The 14749-nt window shown below is 61.2% G+C and overlaps 1 protein-coding gene across 1 annotated transcript; it reads right to left on the bottom strand.

Moving 5' to 3' along the window:
* Positions 1–404: 404 nt before the first annotated feature.
* Positions 405–13703, bottom strand: VAV1 (vav guanine nucleotide exchange factor 1). Its single transcript, XM_074854660.1, has 27 exons — positions 12490–13703; positions 11499–11615; positions 11335–11393; positions 11171–11236; positions 10283–10391; positions 10080–10169; positions 9054–9122; positions 8430–8536; positions 7866–7962; positions 7348–7443; positions 7152–7220; positions 6486–6572; positions 6032–6117; positions 5290–5422; positions 4861–4970; positions 4649–4750; positions 3952–4049; positions 3585–3607; positions 3438–3483; positions 3197–3333; positions 2808–2873; positions 2603–2634; positions 1741–1857; positions 1563–1650; positions 1340–1454; positions 679–827; positions 405–601 (listed from the first exon to the last, which is right to left on the bottom strand). Exons 1-27 carry the CDS (start codon positions 12691–12693, stop codon positions 548–550), a joined length of 2526 nt encoding a protein of 841 aa, XP_074710761.1. The 5' UTR covers positions 12694–13703; the 3' UTR covers positions 405–547.
* Between the last annotated feature and the right edge of the window lie 1046 nt (positions 13704–14749).

Raw genomic sequence — 14749 nt, 5'->3', positions numbered from 1 at the left:
TGGACACCTGTGTCCTCTCCTGGTGACATAAACCCCATGGCCTTGTCCTTGCCTGGACATTTGGGTCCCTTCCCAGATATCTGGGTCCCCTCCTGGATGTCTGGGTCCCTTCCTGGACATCTGGGTCCACTCCTGGTGACATCAACCATGTGGCCTCATCCCTGCCTGGACACCTGGGCCCCTTCCTGGACGCCTGGGTCCCCTCCTGGACATCTGGGTCCCTTCCTAGTGACATCAACCCCGTGATTTTGTCTCTGCCCAGATGCCTGGCTCTGTTCCCAGAAACTGCCTGCACGACCTTGACCTCATTGACTGCCCGGACGCCTGGGTGCCTTCCTGGAAAGACCAACCCCCTGGCCTCATCCCCCACCCAGATGCCTTCCCGCAGAATCCGACCCCGCAGCTCATCCTCATCCTCATTTATTGTCCCTCCTGGACAGGAAGAGGCATAAATTAATGGGAGAGGGGGAGGGGGAGGGATGTGGTGGCCTCTGGGGGGGACACAGGTGGTGGGACACAGGGTGGTGGATGGGGTGAGGGTCCATGGTCAGCAATACTCTGAGTAATCTTCCTCCACGTAGTTCGCGGGGAACCATCCAACCTGGGAGAAGAAGGACACGTTGGGAGAAGGTCTGAGAGGCTTTTGGGGGGGATGCTGGGGTGGGGGAGTGGCCATACCCGCCCGTAGATCTCCCCTTTCCACCAGCCCGGGTGGCCCTTCTTGCTGAGGACACGGATGATGTCACCCTCCCGCAGTGTCAGCTCTGTCCGGTCCCGGGCGCAAAAGTCATAGCGGGCTTTGGCCGAACCAAAGCTGCGCACGGCTCCTGGGTGGTGGTGGTGGGGACACACAGGGACACGGACGAGTCCCCCAGGTCATCCCCCATGGCTGTCCAAGTCCCCTCATGTGCCCCCTTGACTGTCCCAAGGTCCAACCTCAACCCATCCCTTGGCCATCTCCATTGACATGTCCCCATTGATCCAGTCCCAACTTGTCCCTCTTGGCCATTCGTCCCTCCTTAACTCATTCCATTGCTGATCCCTCAACCCATCTCTTGGCCATCACCAATAACTTGACCCATGAATCAACCACCCCCCTCATCCCTGTCCCTTCAACTTGTCCCTCTCAGCCATTTGTCCCCCTCAACCCACCCCATGGCTGCTCCTCTCCCTTGGCCTCCACCATTCCCTTGACTCATTGCTTGGCAGTTGCTCTTGTCCCATCCCTGTGACCCAGCTGTCCCCCTCAGCCCATCCTCTTGACCATGACCAAAGTAGGACCCCACCACATCCATCCCACCCATCCACAACCCCCCCACCATCCCACCCCAGGTCCTACCAGGTGGCCGGGGACCAGCCCGGCTCTCAGGCTCCTTGAAGGGCACCAAAAGTGCTGTATCAAGGGCTTTGAAGCAATCCTTGAGCGAGCTGTGCTGGTAGAACTCCACCAGCTCCTGAGGACAACATGGTCGAGCCTCGGGGTCACCCCCAACCCCAATGTGGGGGGGACCCAGAGATCTGGGTTGGGGGGGGAGGGCAGAGAAGGGGGCTCTGATGCTCACCACGAGCCCCTTGAACGCCTTCTTCTCGGTGACGCGGTAGAGCCCCTCTGCTGTCATCACCTTGATGTGCTTCACCTCCCCGTGGTACCTGGGCAGGGGAACATGGGGGGCTGAGCTGGGGCCCCTTCTCCCCCTCATTGTGTTTCCCCCCCACCCCAGAGGTGTCCCTGGTCCCTACTTGATGCTGATGGCAAATTCACCGGCATCCTTCACACGCTGTCGCACCAGGAAGGCGCCGTCAGAGCGGGGCATCAGGAGCTGCTCCGCTTCCCCCCGCTCCATGGGACCAGCGTACCTGGGGATTATGGGATGGGGGTCCTGAGCCCCCAAAACAAGTGTCTCCTGACCCTCCCCAGGGCAATTTGTGGGGATTTGGCAAGGGCAGGGGGAAGTTGGGAGCTATGGGGCAACCCAGATGAAGGATTTAGCGGGGACACCAGGAGGGTTGGGGGCCCCTGGGGAAGGATTTGGGGGGCCCCGGAGGCTATGGGGTGATCACAGGAAGGATGGGGGGCTCAGAAGGTGATTTAGGGGGCCCTGATGCCTGTGGGATAACCCTGAGGATGGGTTTTGGGGAGGCCTAGGAAGGATGGAGAGCTTAGGAGAGGATTTGGGGTGACTCCAGGAGGGATGTGGGACCCTGGGAAAGGGTTTATGGGAGTCTGAGGGCCATGGGGCAACTCTGGGGGAGGATTTGACGGGCCCCAGGAAAGACAGAGGGCTCAGGGAGGAACTGGGGGGGACCCTGGAGGAGAATTGAGATGACCCCAGGAGGGATGGGGGAGCACAGGAGGGATTTTGGGGGCCCTGGGAGCTATGGGGTAACTGCAGGAAGGATCAAGGACTCCAGGAAGGGATCTGGGAGGTCCTGGAGGATATAGGGTGATCCCAGGAAGGATGGGGTGACCCTGGGGGGAGATTTGGGGTCCTGGGGGCTACAGGGTGACCCCAGGGGAGGATTGGAGAGGTTCCTAGGGGCTGTGGGAGCCCACAAGAGGATTTGGGGTGCCCCAGGGGCAATGGGGGGCCCCAACACCAACCAGGGGTAGACGGAGAGATCCGGAAGTGGCACCTGAGGGAGAGAAGCAGAGTTGGGGAACAAGGGGGGACAGAAGGTGACTCCTCTGAGACCCCCCCCCCTGTGTCCCACAGACACCTCCCAAATCCCAGGACACCCCGAACATCTTGGGAATATCAGGGTGGGTGCAGGGGCTCCTGGGGACGTTTTGGGGTCCCCGTACTCACACAGATGAACGGTCTCACGACGGCGCAAGGGAACCAGCCCAGGTCACCGTTGGCCACGTTCCTGCCCTGGGAATGAAGGACCATGGGGCCAGGGGGGGCAGGGGTAGGATCCTCCTGCTCCCCAAGAGGCTGGAAGGACCACAGGAGCCCAGCCTGGCCATGGGGGTCCGGCCCCATCACGGGAGTCTGACCCATCTTCATTGTGGGGGTTCAGCATGGCCATGGTGGTCTTCCCCCATAGTGGAGGTCCATCCCAGTATGGCCATGGTGGTTTGCTCCCATAGTGGAGGTCTTTCCCAGTATGGCCATGATGGTCTTCCCCCACACTGGAGGTCCTTCCCAACATGACCACGAGTGTCCTGTCCCCACCACAGGGGTCCCGTCCCCACCTGCCACCAGAGCTGCTCAGCCTCGGCCACGGTGACCTCCACGACGTCCCCGGGGCTGAGGCGCAAGGCAGGAGCCAGGGCCCCCGGCGGTGGTGGAATGCCGCTGTAGGGCTGGCTCGCCTCCATCTTGGGCAACCCTGGAAGAATGGGGGGGTGAACCCAGCCATCTGGGGCATGGACACCCCCTTTGTCCCCCCAAACACGTGGCCCCAGATGTCCAGGCCCCCCACGTTGCCCTTACCCAGGTCTCCCCGCTTCTTCTCGGGGCCCTGCCGCTGCGACTTGTTCTGTGGAGCAACGAGACACCAGTTAGTCCCAGGAGCACCCAGGGCCACCCCACTCCCAAATACGGGACATTTCAGCCCATATTGACCCATTTTGCTGTTACCTTCCTTGTGCCAGAGCCTGAATCTGTGGGGTGGAAGAGAAGACTCATTACTGGGGGGTATTTAACCCCTGCCCTAATTAATGCTTGGTGCTAATTAGGCTCCTATAGGTTTGGGTGGCAAATTGTTAGGGCATCCCATAATGCCCGCCTCCACCTAGGCCTGGGCCATCCCTTAAAGCCTCGCTCCACCCAGGCCACCCCTATCCCACAATGTCTGGCTCCATGTGGGACATCTTGTATCCCACAATGCCCCACTCCCTATCCCACAGTGCCCCACTCCTCCATGCCATGATGCTCCACTCCCCATCCTATGCTGCTCCACTCTCCCACAATCCCCATCCCCTCACTATCCCATAATGCCTCTCACCGGTGCCGCTCCTGCCGCAGGTCCCCAGCCGCCCCAGACACTCCTTGTGCGCGGGGGCTCGGCATCGGCTGCAGCGGTACCCCTGGTAGAACGTGCCCCTGGGGGGGTACCAGCACACGGGGGTTCACAGGGTCATGGTCAGCATGAGGGGACACCCGTTGGCCCACCTGTACTCACCCACCTTGGCCCACCCAGGTCTGACCCAAGCCTTGACCCACCTTGGCCTTAGGCCAACCCAGTCCTTGACCCACCAGGTTCTTGGCCCATGTTGGCCTTGGCCCCACCAGGATCAACCCACCTTGGTTTTATCCCACTCAGTGATTGATCCACCTTGGTCTTGGCCCACCCACGACAACCCACCCAGGCCTTGACCCACACTGGTCTTCACCCATCTTGGCCTTCACCCAACCCTTGAGCCACCTTGGCCTTGGGCCCACTCAGGGCTTGACCCACCAGGTCCTTGACCTACCCAGACCTCAATCCACCCAAGACTTGACCCATGTTGACCTTGGCTTACCCAGAACTCAACCTGCCCAATCCAACTCACCCAAGGGCTTGACCCATCAAGACCTCACCTGACCTCCAATTACCTACCTGGGACCTCCCCTTCTCCCAGAGCCCCCCAGTCCTATGTCCCAGGTCACCCTGTCCCCCACTGTCTCCTCAGAGAATGGGGGACATAATTTTGGGGTCCTACCTCAGCAACATCTGGCAGGCCCTGCAAGACGTGGTGTCCTCAAAGGAGAACATCTGGAAGTCATGCCCGTCAGCCAGAGCATGCTCAGGGAAGATGTTGGAGCTGGCAAGAGATGGGGGGACCTGGGTCAGGTGGGGGTGAATTGGCCTTCCCATGGCCACCCAGGCCCCAGTGGGGCAAGTCCCCCCACCCCTGGGTGCAGGGGAACCTACAGGGCCATCTCGAACTGCTCCAGCCACTTCTTCTTCAGCTCACGGGTCTTGAAGAAGAGCTCGTAGCCCTGCAGCCCAGCTATGTCGATGAGCAGGAAGGTGTGGGTCCACTGTGGGCATGTGTGGGGCTTAGTGACACCTGGATGCCTGGGGCCACTGGGGGCCACATTCCTGGGGCCACCAGGCTCCAATGTGTCCACTAAGGACCTGGACATGAGTCCACCATTGACCAGGATCCTGGGGTCCACCAGACCTGGACACTTGTGTTCATTGGGAAGAGGACACCAAGAACCGGACATCTGGGTCCACCAGGGTTCAATAGGTCCACCAAGGACCTGGCCACTTGAGCCCAGCAGACCTGGATGCTTGGGACCACCAGGACCTGGACACCTGGATTCATTGGGAACCAGACACTGGGTCCTAGGGTACCTTCTTTCCGTCGCGGGGGCCAAGGCCACCATCCCGCAGTTGGTGACTCTGAAGGTCCACAACGTCTTTGGCCTCGTAGGAGTCCCCACGGCGCTTGCAGATGATCAGGGCCTTGTCCAGGAGGAAGCCGTACCTGGGGACAGAGATGGGTGTGGCACTGGGTTCCCAAGGCCACCGTGCACCTTAGGGTGTCCCCACCACTGTCCTGAAGTAGCCCCTGCCTTGTCCCCTGCACTGTGAGAAGCGTGGCCCCAAGGTGTCCCTGTGTTCCCATCCTTATGTCCCTGTGGGTGTCCTGAGGCGGTCCCTGTTTTCCCATGTCCCCATGGTGTCCCTGTGGTCTCCCCAAGGGTGTCCCCACATCCCTCTGTTTTCCTCATGTCCACATGATATTCCCATGATGTTCCTCTGGTGTTCCCATGTCTCTGTGTGTCTCCCAAGGTGACCCCATGGTGTTCTCGTGGTGTCCCCATGAGTGTCCCCATGTTCTTGTGGTGTCCCGATGTCCCCATGGGTGTCCCTATGTTCTTGTGGTGTGTCCATGACCCCATGGGTCTCCCCGTGGTGTCCCCATGTTGTCCTTGTGGTATACCCATGAGTGTCCACATGTTCTTGTGGTGTCCCCATGACCCCATGGGTGTCCTTGCAGCTTTCCCATGGGTGTCCCCAGGTTCCTGTGGTGTCCCCATGTCCCCATGGGTGTCCTCATGGTGTCCCCATGGTGCCCCTCGCCCCATCCCACCTGTCCACCTTGGAGCGCCGCTCAGTGCTGGAGACCTTCAGCTCCCCGTCAATTTTGGGGCGCCCAAACTGCGCCAGGGACTGTGGCTGTGCCGGACATCAGCAGGGATGTGAGGGACACGGGTGGACATGGTGGGGCAGGGACAAAGGGAGGACATGGGGGGACATGGGGATATGGGGGATATGGGGATTTGGGGGGACATGAGGCATATGGGGGGACATGAGGGGGATTTGGGGGGAAAATAGGGGGACATGGGGGGGTCCCACGGATGCTGGAGGAGTTTGGGGGGTCAGGGGGTCCCCACCGTATTGTGGAGGCAGAGTTGGACACTTGGGAGGGACTTGGGAGAGTCTGGGGGCATGGGGGGAGCTGGGGCAGTTTGGGGGTGCCACAGAGTGGTTGTGGGTGCCAGGGGAGGGGTGGGGGGTCGGTGGGGGATCAAGGGTGTCCCCACCATGTTGTGGAGGCAGAGCTGGATGCTTGTGAGCTGTTTCAGGGTCTCGTTGTCCCGTTTGACCTCGTTCACGCACTGCGCCAGGTCCTGGGGGGGCACCAGTCAGGCACCTCCAAACCCTCCGATACCCCTGGGGACCCCCCAATACTCTCCAGCCTCCCTTGACCTTCAAATACCCCCTGACCCCAAAGACTCCCTCAGGAACCCCCAAATATCCTTCTAGGGCACCCACACTTCCCCCAGCATCCCCAGACCTCCCAGGGTACCCCAAGACCCTCCCAGGATCCCTTCACGGCCCCCAGGACCCCCTCAGGACCCACCCCAGACCCCTCCAAGACGCCCCCAGCCTTCTCCAAAACTCCTCAGGACCTTCTAAGACCCCCCAGGCTCCCCCCAGACCCCTCAGGATGCCCCCTAAGCCCCCCCCCCGGATCCCCCCAAGACCCACTCCAAGAATGCCAGGACCCTCTCAGGACCACCCCAGACCTCCCAGAACCCCTCCAAGACCTTCAGAACGCCCCCTAGGCCCTCCAGAATCCCCCCAAGCCCCCCTCCCAGACCCCTCCAAACATCTTCAGCACCCCCCAGACCACTCCAAGACCCCGTAGGATCCTCCCCAGGCCCCCCCAACTCCTCCAGGGCCCCCCAGGATACCCCAGGACCCACCCTCATGGCATCCAGGGCCATCCGCAGCCTCTCCCTCTCGGCTGGCTCCAGGGTCAGCTTCACCAGCTCCTGGGGGTCAGGGGTCAGGCACCAGGGTTTGTCCTCCCTGTCCCCCAAGGGACCCAGGCATACCCCAGAGGACCCGAGTGTCCCCATTCCTCCCCAGGGGACCCAGGTGTGCCCCCCGTGAGCAGACCTGGAGCAGGAGGTGGTACTTGAGCACCCGCTGCATCGGCACCATCAGGAGGTCCCTCAGGGAGAAGCGTCCGTTGTTGGCTCGTTGGGAGCACTCCTGGGGGTCATAGAGTTCATGGGGGTCACAGAAGGTCATTCAGGGGTCACAGGGGGTCATTGGGGTCACAGAGGTCATGGGGATTGGGAAGGTCTGGGGGACATGAGGGTCACAGGGACACTGGGGGAGTCAGAGGGGTCATGGGGGGACATAGAGTCATGAGGGATGGGAGGACATGGGGGGTCCAAGGGGTGGGGATTGGGGGATCCCAGGAGGACTATGGGGGGTTCCAGGGGGACTGGGAGGGGTTTCAGAGAGACTATGGGGGACCCATGAGTCCTGGGTGGTGTCAGGGGGTCCCATGGAGGGGACCCAGACATCTGAGCCCACCTGCACCTTCACGTAGTGGTTGTGGATGGGGGTTTTGGGGGGATCAGGGGGGGTCAGGGAGGGGGGGAGGGGACGCAGGGGTCTGGGCCCACCTGCAGCTTCATGCGGAGGTCGGTGCTGGTCCCGAGCTGGTCGAGGCGCCGGGCGGCCGCTTCCACCTGGCTGCAGTAGCGGCCGTAGAGCAGGAACCTGCGGGGATGGAAACCACCCAAATCCACCCAAACCCACCCAAAACACAGCTGCAATCTTCCCCAAACTGAGCCAAAATCAGAGATGACACCAGAGCCAGGCGCGGACCCAGAATGGATCCACAATTAGACCCAAAATAGGCAGAATCGGCCCCAAAATCGACCTGAAGTTGGACTGAAAATGGACAGAATTGGACCCAAAATCAGACCTGAAATAGACCCAAAGTGGCCCCAAAATGGACCCTAAAATGGGCCTCCCCCCCCCCCCCCATTGTTCCCCCCAGGACCCTCTGAGACCCCCCATTGTCCCCCAGGTCCCCCAGTGTTCCCCCAAATGCTTCCAGGAACCCCCATCCCCCCCCTCCAACATTCCCAGGACTCCCCCACCGGGACCCCCCATTGCCCCCAGGACCCCCCAGTGCCCCTCAGGACCCCCAGCACCCCCCAGGAGCCCCCAGTGCCCCTCACCTCTCCTTGTAGGCGAGGAAGAGGGGGGGCAGCCCACGGGCCCCCCCAGACCCCGCCAGTGCCCCCCGCAGCTCCCCCAGGAAGAGCCGGTGCAGCTGCAGCAGCTCCTGTGGGGCGAGGGGGGGGGGTATCACCCACCGAAAGAGGGGGACACCCCCCCTCCAAAACCCCCCACTGGATCCCTCAGACCCTTCCAGGACCCCATACTATGGTTACTGGGTGTTACTGGGAGCACTGGGAGGGATAAAGGAGCACTGGAGGGGTTACTGGAAGCACTGGGAGGAGTTACTGGCATTTTGGGAGCAGTGGGAGGGGTTACTGGAAGGACTGGGAATACTGGAGGGTTACTGGGAGCACTGGGAGGGCTACCGGGAGAACTGGGAGGGGTTACTGGGCATTTCTGGAAACAGTGGGAGGGGTTACTGGGGGTTACTGGGAGCACTAGGAGGGGTTACTGGGAGTTACTGGGAGCACTGGCTTACTTTGAGTAGTGGAGGGGTTACTGGGAGCACTGGGATCCCTGAAGGGTTACTGGGAGGACTGGGACAGTTTACTGGGCATTACTGGGAACATTAGGAGGGGTTACTGGGAGCACTGGGCGTCACTGGGGGTTACTGGGGTCACCTCGATATTGATGAAGATGCTCTCAAGGTCTTGGGGAGCCAGGAAGTGCCGCAGTGGCCGCAGGAAGTGCTGTGGGTACTGGGGTTACTGGGAGCACTGGGACGGGGTACTGAGGACACTGGGGGAACCTGTCCCGTGCCCCGTGTCCCTGTGTCCCCGTCCCCTCCATCGCCATCTCCATCTGCACCCCACATGTCCCCCAGTGGCCCCAAGTCCCCCACATCTCCCATGTTCCCGTGTCCCCCATGTCCCCATGTCCTCCATGTCCCTGTGTCCCCCCCATGTCCCCCATGTCCCCTTATCTTCCTACATGTCCCCCCTGTTCCCAATGTCCCCTCAATGTCCCCTTATTTTCCCAACGTCCCTCCATGACTCCCCATATCCCCCATGTCCCCCCATGTCCCCAGTGCCCCCCATGACCCCCATGTCTCCATATCCCCCATGTCCCCTTATTTCCCCAATGTCCCTCCACATCCCCCATATTCCCCCATGTCCCCCACGTCCCCAATGTCCCCATGTGCCCCCATGTCCCTTCATGTCCCCCATGTCCTTCCATGTCCTTCCATGTCCCTGGTGTCCCACGTGTCCCCTACATCCCTTATACTCCCCCATGTCCCCAATGTCTCCCACGTGCCCCCATATCCCTTCATGTCCCCAGTGTCTCCATGTGCCCAATGTCCTTCCATGTCCGCAATGTCCCACATGTCCCCCATGTCCCCTATGTCCCCCATATTCTCCCATGTCCCCAGTATTCCCTATGTTTCCCCAATATCCCCCCCTCCTCATATTTCCCCATGTCCCCCCATGTCCACAATGTCCCCCATGTGCCCCCATGTCCCTCCATGTCCCCCATGTCCTCCCATGTCCCTGATGTCCCACATGTCCCCCCATGTCCCCTATGTCCCCAGTATTCCCTATATTTCCCCAATATCCCCCCACACCGCTATATTCCCCAATGCCCCCCATGTCCCCAATATCCCCCATGTCCCCCCGTGTCCCCAGCGTCCCCCCATGTCCCCGTCCCACCTGGCAGATGGACTCGAGGGTCTCGGTGTACCTCTCCTCTGTCTGCCTCAACTCCTGGAGGCAGCAGAGCCTCCGGTCCACCTCCACCTTCTGCAGAGACAGTGGGACCCAGGCATTGGGGTAGGGGGGCAGCACACCCAGGCATCCGGGGGGGGCCCCCAGGTATCCGTGGGGGGACCCAGGTGTTGGGGGGAAACACCCACCATAGCTGGAGGGGGCTCCACCCGCATCAGGTCCTCGTAGATGTCATCGCCGTCTTCCCCTTCGGCTTCGACGCAGTCGTAGAGGTCGTCGTCCTCCTCTGCCGTGTCGCTGCGTGGGGACAGCCTGGTACCCCCCTGCACCCCGAATCCCCCCAGATCCTCCCAAATACCCTCTGGTGTTCCTCTAATTCCCCCCATTTCCCCTGGTACTCCTTTAATACCCCCTAGTACCTCCTAATGCCCCCCAATACCCCTCTAATACACCCCCAAACCTCCTGGTACTCCCCTGATACCTTAATACCCCCTGGTACCCTTTAAACACCCCAATTTCCCCTCCATTACCCTCATGGTACCCCCAGGTACCCCACTAATATACCCCATACTCCTCTATTGCCCCCAATACCCCCTGATACCCCTCTAATACTCCCAAATGCCCCTTGATACCCCTTATCAACCCCTTATACACCCAGGAACTTGTTTCATCTCCCCTAATACCCCTGGTACCCCCCAATACCCATTAATACCCCCCCAATGAACCTTAATACCCTCCTAACATACCCAAATACACCCCTAATGCCCCCTGATGCCCCAATACCCCCCTAGTTCCAAGCTAATGCACCCTGGCACCCCCTAACACTACCAGTACCTCCCAATACCCCCATTGATGCCCCCCTAATGACTCTTAATACCCCCCTAACATCCCCCAATACCCCTCAATGCCCCCTATCCCCCCCAGTACCTCCCAATTCCCCCCTCCATTCCCCTTGGCACCCCACTAACCCCTCCCAGTACCTCCCAATAGCCCCCTTAAAACCCTCTGGAATCTCTTAACCTGCCCCCAGTATCCCCCCAGTATCTCCCTGACACCCCCCAATGTGCCCCACTTACTCGATGAGGTCAGAGAGGCCACTGTAGATGTCATCGTCCCCAACGCATTCCTCAGTAGGGAAGGGCCTGGGGGGGGGCACAGCGGGGACACGTGGGTCCCTCGGGGACCGGACGTGTGGGTTGCTCAGGGTGGGGACCCGGGCGCCTGGGTCCTCTACACTCACGTGAAACCTTTGCTCTGGGCAATGGGGGTCCAGGAGAGCGTTGAGAGGGTGTCAATCACCTGGGGACAGACAGGGGACGTTGTGGGGGGAGGGGTGGGAGCCGGACACCTGGGTGTCATCCCATCCCCCCCACCCCAGGTCGGATCTGGACACCTAGGTCCCACCTTGCCGAAGTCTTGGACGTCAAAGAGGTCAAAGGCGCCGAAGAGCCGGTGCTTCGGGAGCCCGAACTTGTCGGCGCAGGCGGTCAGGAAGGTGCGGATGTTCCTCAGGCACAGAAACTGTGGTGGCACCATGTCACTGTCACCAGGACCATCACCATCCCCCCCATCAGCACCCCCATTGTCACATCCACCATCACTGTCACCCCCATTGTCACCACCACTGTCGTACCCATCAGCACCATCGTCACCATTGACACTGGCGTGTCCATTGTCTCTGTCACCAACACCATCATCATCACTGTCACCTCCATCATCACCACCAACACTGTCATTGTCATCCCCATTGGCATCATCACCACCATCATCACCATGATTGTCACCATTGCCACCCTTGTCACTGTCATTGTCACCTCCATTGGCACCAGCATCGCCATCATCACCATGACTGTCACTAACACCATCATTGTCACTGTCATCCTCACTGGCATCATCACCATCATCATCACCATCATTGTGCTTATGGTCATTGTCACCCCCATGGCCACTGTCAGCATCACACCCAGTGACACCATCATGGTCTCCCCCATCATCACCAACATCATCATCATCACTGTCACCATCATGTCACTGTCATCATCATCATCATCCCCACTGACCATTGGTACCATCACAGTTATCCCCATTTTCACCATCCATCATTGTCACCATCAACCCCATTGTCACCACCATCATCATCCTCACTGGCACCAGCATCACCACCATCATCATCACCCCCATTGTCACCATCACCACCATCACCCTCATCATCATTGCTGTCACCTCATTGCCATCACCCTCATTCACACCAGCCCTGCCATTGTCACTGTCACCATCATCCCCACTGGAACCAGCACCCCTCCACCCCCTTCTGGGGCAATTATCCCCCCAGCTACCCCAACCTGGGGCAGTTCCACACACCCCCCCCAGTGGATATTTGCCCCCTGAGTCGCACCTGTGACATCTGGGGACGGGGACAGATGTCGCGGGGGGGCACGGCGCGGGGCAGGAGGGCGTTGAGGAGGTGACAGAGCAACACCCCGTCCCGCAGCGCCTGCGCCAGGTCCCACACCTGCCCCCCGGGGCTGCTCGCCCGGTGCCCCGCAGGGAGAACCCGCGCTGCCACCAACCAATGGGCGCACTGCCGCCACGCCTCCATGGCGCCTGCTGATTGAGGGAGGCAACAACGATGGGGTCCCGGGGGGATGGTGTCTAGGGAGGAGCCAATGGAGATGGATCCTGGTGGGACCACTTCTAGGGAGGAGCAGGAGAAGATGAGGTCCTGAAGTACAACCACGTCTAGGGAGGACCTGATGGTCCTGGTGGGATGATGTCTGGAGAGGAACCAATGGAATGGGGTCCTGGTGGGCTGGTGTCTGGGGGGAGCAGCAGAAGATGAGGTCCTGCAGAACAATCAGCTCTGGGGAGGAGCCAATGGAAATGAAGTCCGTGTGCGACCACTTCTGGGGAGGAGTTGGTAGGGATGATGTTCTGGCGGGACTGCTTCTGGGGAGGAGCTAATGGAGATGAGTCCTGGTGAGACCACTCCTGGGGAGGAGCTGATGGAGATGGAGTCCTGGTGGGACCACTCCTGGGGAGGAGCAGCAGAAGATGAGGTCCTGCAGCTCAATAACTTCTGGGGAGGAGCTGATGGTGATGAGGCCCTGGTGGGATGTTGTCTGAGGAGCAGCTGATGGAGCTTGGTGGTCTTGGTGGGACCACTTCTGGGGAGGAGAAGCAGATGATGAGGTCCTGCTGTGCCACCACTTCTGGGGAGGTTCTGATGGAGGTGAGGCCTTGGTGGGACCACGTCCAGTGAGGAGCTGACGGAGGTGAGGCCCTGGTGGGATGACTTCTGGTGAGGAGCTGATGGAGATGAGTCATCGACTGCTTCTGGGGAGGTTCCTACAGCAAGGGGGGTCTTTCCCCGCCAAGAACCACCACGTCTGGGGAGGAGCCGGTGGCAATGGGGCCCCACGGCGCAGCTGCTGGCGGTAAGAAGTGGCCGGCGTCGGTCTCCTTCCCGCTGCCGCCGCCACGCCTGGAGAAGACCAGGTGCCGATGGGCTCCTTCTCCCTGGTGCACCCACGTCTGGGGAGGGTCTGGTGGCCTTGGGGACCCCCCGGTGCAGGCAGCAGTGGCAGCAGGGCCCAGCTGGGCCTGGGGGTTCGTGGGGGTGCCGAAAGCTGGCGGTGCCGCGCCTGCGCCCTGGGGTGCCGCGAGGGCCAATGGGAACGTCGACGCAGCACCCGGATGCCAGGGTCCTTCCTGCCCAGGGCCGGGGAGGAGCTGCTGCCCCTGGGGGGCCCCCTGTGGTCATGGATTGCGGAGGAATGGGGGGCCCTTGGGGGGATCCAGGCAACCGGGACCCATGGGGGGGACCCAGGCATCTGGGGTCTGCACCCACACCAAGGGTCCCATGAGGGACCCAGGTGTCTGGAACCTGTTGGGGGGTGTCAGAAGGGTCCCAGGCATTCGGGACCTGTTGGGGGGTGTCAGGGGCGTCCCAGGCATCCAGGATCTCTTGGGGGCATCTCAGGGAGGTCCCAGACATTCGGGACCTGTCAGGGGGTGTTGGGGGGACCCAAGTGTCTGGGTCCAGGGGGGACCCAGGCATCCAGGACCTGTCGGGGGGGGTCTCAGGGGGGACCCAGATGTCCAGGTCGGGGGAGGGGGGGAACCAGGCATCCAGGTCCTGTCAAGGTTTCAAGGGGGGACCCATGTGTTGGGGGTCCAGGGGGGGACCCAGACATCCAGGTCCTGCCCACTCCCACGCCATGACCCAGGAGGGTCATGGGTGTCCCCTAGTGTCCCCTCATTCCCTGTCACGTCCCCCCCTGCTCTGGTGTCCCTCCCCACCCTCCATACAGTGTCGCAACTCCCGGTGGCCCCCCGCCAGCCGCCTTCCCAGAAATGAGGAAGGACCCAGGCATCCGGGCAGCCCCTCCCCCACCCCCATGTGGGTGGACCCAGGCATCCCTGTGATTCCCTGCCCCCACCCAGGTGGACCCAAGGGTCTGGGACCCCCTCCCCAAAGTGGGTCCCAGACTCCTTTGACGTGGGTGGACCCAGGGGTCCAGGTGGACCCTCCCCAACCCCCACCCAGGTGGACCCAAGCGTCTGGGCCTCGTTGGCGTGGGTGGACCCAGGCGTCCGGGGTGCTGATGTGGGTGGACCCAGGCGTCTGGGTGCTGGTTACCCATTAACCAGTGGCG

The sequence above is a fragment of the Strix uralensis genome, chromosome 38 (assembly GCF_047716275.1).
Source record: "Strix uralensis isolate ZFMK-TIS-50842 chromosome 38, bStrUra1, whole genome shotgun sequence".
NCBI classification, from domain to species: domain Eukaryota; kingdom Metazoa; phylum Chordata; class Aves; order Strigiformes; family Strigidae; genus Strix; species Strix uralensis.
Note: the sequence above shows the minus strand (reverse complement) of the source record. Positions and strands in the feature narration are given on the sequence as shown.

What these genes read in the sequence shown, in the direction of transcription:
- VAV1 (XM_074854660.1), bottom strand. Translation starts at nt 12,693, where the DNA reads ATGGAGGCGTGGCGGCAGTGCGCCCATTGGTTGGTGGCAGCGCGGGTT. An exon ending in GCCCCCGCGACGGAAAGAAG is followed by an intron (nt 4,971 to 5,289) that starts GTACCCTAGGAC and finishes ACATGCCCACAG; the next exon opens with TGGACCCACACCTTCCTGCT. An exon ending in AAGGGGAGATCTACGGGCGG is followed by an intron (nt 602 to 678) that starts GTATGGCCACTC and finishes TTCTTCTCCCAG; the next exon opens with GTTGGATGGTTCCCCGCGAA.